Source organism: Carcharhinus amblyrhynchos, unplaced genomic scaffold (genome assembly GCF_965287045.1).
Source record: "Carcharhinus amblyrhynchos unplaced genomic scaffold, sCarAmb.v2.hapA chromosome_314, whole genome shotgun sequence".
NCBI classification, from domain to species: Eukaryota; Metazoa; Chordata; class Chondrichthyes; order Carcharhiniformes; family Carcharhinidae; genus Carcharhinus; species Carcharhinus amblyrhynchos.
Genome location: NW_027650054.1, coordinates 177,772 through 184,307, shown reverse-complemented (window position 1 = coordinate 184,307; position 6,536 = coordinate 177,772). Strand labels below are relative to the sequence as shown.

Here is a 6,536-nt window from a genome sequence, read left to right as displayed (position 1 = left end):
CCCGTACAAGACAAAGGCGGGGGAGTGCGTTGGGGGAGGTGGGGGGGGAGGTGGGGGGGGGGGGGGGGGGGGGGGGCGGGGAGGGGAGCGGTCGTGGAGAACGTGCAGGCTCCACATGAGCCCGAGGCCGGGAATCGAACCCGGGGTCTCTGACCACCCTCTGAAGCAGCGGTGCTAACCGCTGCCTGCCCCCCCCCCCCCCCCCCCCACTAAAAACAAAAGACATCTTTACCGGAAGATCCAGATAATGGCATCGACATCGCCATACCGCTCATAGGGCTCATCCTAGCTCCTGTGAAGAAATGGAAACAGCATTCAGGAAAATCTCCGTGACCCCCCCACCGCTCTGTCGGAACCCCCGAAAGATGCCCTTCAGCACCTCCGACGGCCCGCCTCGCTGGTCACTTCCAATCTGTGACACCCCCCCCACCCATCCCAACCCTCCCACCCCACTGTCTCCCTCGCTTTGACCCCCACCCCCCCACCACTGAACGAGTCCAACCCGTCCCAGTCCACCCACGATGAAAGGATGGGCAGGTCCTTTGGGCCCCATTCATTCCCTCGCCATCCCCTTCAGAAAGATCCTGGCATTTCATGGTTCATAGAATCCCTGCAGTGCAGGCCATTCACCCCATTGACTCTGCACCAACCACAATCCCATCCAGGTCCTAACCCTGTAACCCCATATACTTACCCTACGAATCCCCCTGAAACTAAGGATATATTTAGCACGGCCAATCCACATAACCTGCACATCTTTGGACACTAAAGGGCAATTTAGCATGGCCAATCCACATAACCTGCACATCTTTGGACACTAAGGGACAATTTAGCACGGCCAATCCACCTAATCTGCACATCTTTGGACACTAAGGGACAATTTAGCACGGCCAATCCACCTAACCTGCACATCTTTGGACACTAAAGGGCAATTTAGCATGGCCAATCCACATAACCTGCACATCTTTGGACACTAAGGGACAATTTAGCACGGCCAATCCACCTAATCTGCACATCTTTGGACACTAAGGGACAATTTAGCACGGCCAATCCACCTAATCTGCACATCTTTGGACACTAAGGGACAATTTAGCACGGCCAATCCACCTAACCTGCACATCTTTGGACGCTAAAGGGCAATTTAGCACGGCCAATCCACCTAACCTGCACATCTTTGGACACTAAGGGACAATTTACCCTGGCCAATCCACCTAACCTGCACATCTTTGGACTCTGGGAGGAAACTGGAGCCCCCCAGGGGAAACCTATGCAGACACGGGAAGAACATGCAAACTCTACCCAAGGCTGGACTTGAACCCAGGTCCCCAGCGGTGTGAGGCAGCAGTGCTAACTACTGTGCCACTCCATCTAGTACAGACCCAGGGTCCTCAGCCGCTCTTCACGTGTCAAGCCTTTCACTCCCAGGGTCGTTCTCGTGAGCCTCGTCTAGACTCTCTCCAAGGTGTGACGTGGAGATGCCGGCGTTGGACTGGGGTAGACACAGTAAGAGGCCTCACAACACCAGGTTAAAGTCCAACAGGTTTATTTGCGAGTAAACGTCTCCGTGTCTCCACATGAACCTGAGGCCGGGAATCGAACCCGAGGTCTCTGACCACCCTCTGAAGCAGCGGTGCTAACCGCTGTGTCACCGTGCCTGCCCCCCCTCCCCCGCCACTCAAACAAAAGACATCTTCACCGGAAGTTCTGCAAAATGCCAGCGGCATCGCCATGCCTCTCACATAGCTCATCCCAAATCCACCAGCTCCTGTGAAGAAATGGAAACAGCATTCAGGAAAATCTCCGTGACCTCCACCGCTCTGTCGGAACCCCCGAAAGATGCCCTTCAGCTCCTCTGACGGCCCGCCTCGCTGGTCACTTCCAATCTGTGACACCCCCCCACCCCAGTGTCTCCCTCGCCTTGACCACCCCCCCCCACCACCCCCCTCAACTGAACGAGTCCAACCCGTCCCAGTCCACCCACGATGAAAGGATGGGCAGGTCCTTTGGGCCCCATTCATTCCCTCGCCATCCCCTTCAGAAAGATCCTGGCATTTCATGGTTCATAGAATCCCTGCAGTGCAGGCCATTCACTCAGGCCCATTGACTCTGCACCAACCACAATCCCATCCAGGTCCTAACCCTGTAACCCCATATACTTACCCTACGAATCCCCCTGAAACTAAGGATATATTTAGCACGGCCAATCCACCTAACCTGCACATCTTTGGACACTAAGGCGCAATTTAGCACGGCCAATCCACCTAAGCTGCACATCTTTGGACACTAAGGGACAATTTAGCATGGCCAATCCACCTAACCTGCACATCTTTGGACACTAAGGGACAATTTAGCATGGCCAATCCACCTAACCTGCACATCTTTGGACTCTGGGAGGAAACTGGAGCCCCCCAGGGGAAACCTATGCAGACACGGGAAGAACATGCAAACTCTACCCAAGGCTGGACTTGAACCCAGGTCCCCAGCGGTGTGAGGCAGCAGGGCTAACTACTGTGCCACTCCATCTAGTACAGACCCAGAGTCCTCAGCCGCTCTTCACGTGTCAAGCCTTTCACTCCCGGGATCGTTCCCACGAGCCTCGTCTGGACTCTCTCCAAGGTGTGACGTGGAGATGCCGGCGTTGGACTGGGGTAGACACAGTAAGAGGCCTCACAACACCAGGTTAAAGTCCAACAGGTTTATTTGCGAGTAAACGTCACGAGCTTTCGGAACGCTGTTCCTTCATCGGGTGAGTCACCTGATGAAGGAACAGCGTTCTGAAAGCTCGTGGCATTTACTATCAAATAAACCTGTTGGACTTTAACCTGGTGTTTTGAGACTTCTTACTTTCTCTCTCCAAGGGACAGGGCATCCTTCCTTTGGTACGGGGCACGCAATTGCTCTCAATATTCCAAACATGGAGTGACCAGAGCCTTATAAAAGCCTCAGCAGTACATCTTTGTCTTCTAGTCCTCTCAAAATGAATGCTCGACATTTTCTATTGATTTTTAGAAGAAAATAGATATAGCTCTTGGGGCTATGGGAATCGTGGGATATGGGGAGGCGGGGGGAAAAGGGGCGGATCAGGATATTGAATCTGACGATCAGCCATGATTAAAATGAACGGAGGAACAGGCTTGAAGGGCCAAATGGCCTCCCCTGCTGAGAATCACAGAAATAGGAAACATACAGTGAATGGCAGATCCCTTAAGAGTATTGATAGGCAGAGGGATCTGGGTGCAGAGGTACACAGATCACTGAAAGCGGTAACGCAGGTGGAGAAGGTAGTCAAGAAGGCATACGGGCATGCCTGCCTTCATCGGCCGGGGCACTGAGTCTAAAAATTGGCAAGTCACGTTGCAGCTTAAAGTAGGGAGGTCTTGCTGCGGCTGTATAGGGCACTGGTGAGGCCGCAGCTGGAGTACTGTGTGCAGTTTTGGTCGCCGCACTTACGCGAGGATATTTTGGCCTTGGAGGGAGTGCAGAGGAGGTTTACTAGGCTGATACCGGAGTTGAGGGGGTTGAGCTATGAGGAGAGGCTGAATAAACTAGGCTTGTACTCGTTAGAGTTTAGAAGAATGAGGGGAGATCTCATTGAGACGTATAAGATGATGAATGGGATGGATAGGATAGAGGTGGAGAGACTCTTCCCGCTCAAAAAAGACAGTAGGACTAGGGGGCACAGCCTCAAGATAAAGGGGCGGGGGGGGGGGGGGGTGGTTTAGAACGGAGTTGAGGAGGAACTTCTTCACTCAAAGGGTGGTGAATCTCTGGAATTCTCTGCCCGTTGAAGTGGTGGAGGCTGCCTCGCTAAATATTTTTAAGACGCGGGTTGATGGGTTTTTGATAAGAGAGGGGATTAAGGGTTATGGGGAGAGGGCGGGAAAGTGGAACTGAGCCACGACAGATCAGCCATGATCTTATTGAATGGCGGGGCAGGCTCGAGGGGCTAGATGGCCTACTCCTGCTCCTATTTCTTATGTTCTTATGTTCTTTATAGAACTTTAGTTAGGCCGCCCTTGGAATATAGTGTTCAATTCTGGTCGCCACACTACCAGAAGGATGTGGAGGCTTTGGAGAGGGTACAGAAAAGATTTACCAGGATGTTGCCTGGTATGGAGGGCATTAGTTATGAGCAGAGGTTGGAGAAACTTGGTTTGTTCTCACTGGAGCGACGGAGGTCGAGGGGCGACCTGGTAGAAGTCTACAAGATTATGAGGGGCATGGACAGAGTGGAAAGTCAGAAGCTTTTTCCCAGGGTGGAAGAGTCAATTACTGGGGGGCACAGGTTTAAGGCGCGGGGGGGAAGGTTTAAAGGAGATGTACGAGGCAGACTTTTCACGCAGACGGTGGTGGGTGCCTAGAACTTGTTGCCGGGGGAGTTGGTGGAAGCGGATGCGGTCGTGGCTTTTAAGGGGCATCTTGAGAAACATAAATGAGATGGGAATAGAGGGATGTGATCCTCGGAAGGGGAGGGGGTTTTAAGTTAAGTTGGGCAGCATGGTCGGAGCAGGTTTGGAGGGCCGAAGGGCCTGTTCCTGTGCTGTAATTTTCTTTGTTCTTGAAGCAGGAGTAGGCCATATTAAAATTTTATAAGTTTCCATCAGATCCCCGCTCACTCTTCTAAACCCCGGTGAATATAATCCTAACCGAGTTAGTCTCTCCCCGTACGACAGACCTGCCATCCCAGGAATCAGCCGGCGACACCCATATCCCACAAATGAATTAGAAAAAAAAAAGAGGGCAGAGTGACGGAAGGGGGGGTGTCAGGATTAGGAGGAGAGAGGTGATCTTGGAGGGGTTGTGCAGGCTAGAGGAGGTTCAGGTAGAGAGAAGGAGAGAGAGAGAGAGAGAGAAAGGAGAAGTAGGCATCATTGACCTTGCAGTGGTCAATTTGAACTCATTTTTCATCTGGTTCACTCGTGTCCCTTCGGGGAAGGGGAAATCTGCCCGTCCTCACCCGGTCTGGCCTACGTGTGACTCCAGAGGCCACACGGCAACGTGGTTGACTCTCAACTGCCCTCCAAGGGGCAACTAGGGATAGAACAAAGAAAACTGCAACACTGACACAGGCCTCTCGGCCCTGCAAGCACGTGCTGTTCACGATACCGCCACTGAACTGCGAAAGAAAAGACCCTCTACCCTTGACTCAGTCCAAATCCCTCTGTTTTCTCCCTAGTCACCTGCCATCCAGAAGCCCCTTAAATGTTGCCAAGGTGCCTGCGTCCACCACTTCCGCTGGCAGCACGTTCCAAGCACCCACCACTCTTTGCATGAAAAGCAACCCCCGCGCACACATCTCCTTTAAAACTTTGCCCTCTCACCTTGACCCTGTGCCCCCCTCCCCCCCTCGTAATTGACACTTCCACCCTGGGAAAAAAGCCTCCGGCTGCCCACCCTGTCTATCCCTCTCATAATTTTGTCGCCCCCCCCCCCATCAGGTCTTCCCCCTCAGCCTCTGTCTATCCGGTGGAAACAGTCCTAGTTTATTCAGCCTCTCCTCATCGCCAACACCCTGGAGACCAGGCCTGAACCTCCTGCTGAACCTTTTTCAGGTGAGTGGAGGAGCGGCGCTCCAAAAGCCCGTGATTCCAAATAAACTTGCTGGACTTTAATCTGGGTGCGGTGAGACTTCAATCTTCTACGTCTTACGCACCGTAAAGGGGGACATCGCGCCTGATCAGAGGCCCCTGCAAGGGCTGGTTCAGGTCCTTGTTGATGGCAATGAAAGCTGTCTGTGGGGAGATGACATTGGCTTGGGTGCTGATATCGATCATGCGTTTCTTGACCTCCTCTTTCGCTCGGTCGGGGCTCGAATCCAGGGTCTCGATCATCGTCTTTGCAGCCAAGTGGTGGACAGTGGACCTGAAAGTAGGGAAGAGGAACCTGACGTACAAAGCATTGACGTACAGAGCGTTAGCATACAGGGCACCGGAGAGCAGAGCATGGACGTACAGGGCACGGACGTACAGGCATTGATGTACAGAGGGTTGGCGTGCACAGCATTGATGTACAGAGGGTTGGTGTGCACAGCGTTGACGTACAGAGGGTTGGTGTACAGAGCATTGACGTACAGAGGGTTGGTGTACAGAGCATTGACGAACAGAGGGTTGGTGTACAGAGCATTGACGTACAGAGGGTTGGTGTACAGAGCATTGACGTACAGAGGGTTGGTGTACAGAGCATTGACGTACAGAGGGTTGGTGTGCTGAGCACTGACGTACAGAGGGTTGGTGTGCAGAGCGTTGACGTACAGAGGGTTGGTGTACAGAGCATTGACGTACAGAGGGTTGGTGTACAGAGCATTGACGTACTGAGGGTTGGTGTGCAGAGCATTGACATACTGAGGGTTGGTGTGCAGAGCATTGACATAGAGGGTTGGTGTGCAGAGCACCGACGTACAGAGGGCTTGTGTACAGAGCATTGATGTACAGAGGGTTGGTGTACAGAGCATTGACGTACAGAGGGTTGGTGTGCAGAGCATTGACATACTGAGGGTTGGTATGCAGAGCATTGACATAGAGGGTTGGTGTGCAGAG

At 53.0% G+C, this 6,536-nt stretch overlaps 1 protein-coding gene across 1 annotated transcript in view; it reads right to left on the bottom strand.

Annotated features, from left to right (window-relative positions):
- Nucleotides 1-1,696: 1,696 nt before the first annotated feature.
- LOC145339072 (von Willebrand factor A domain-containing protein 5A-like) overlaps nt 1,697-6,536 on the bottom strand; it is a gene marked incomplete at its 3' end in the record, with an annotated part of 69,313 nt that continues 64,473 nt past the window's right edge. Inside the window, exons 14-15 of the mRNA XM_080183494.1 lie at nt 5,654-5,862; nt 1,697-1,765 (exon numbers count right to left, since the gene is read on the bottom strand). Coding sequence (XP_080039620.1) covers nt 1,697-1,765; nt 5,654-5,862 — 278 coding nt within the window. The remainder of the gene's footprint in view (nt 1,766-5,653; nt 5,863-6,536) is intronic.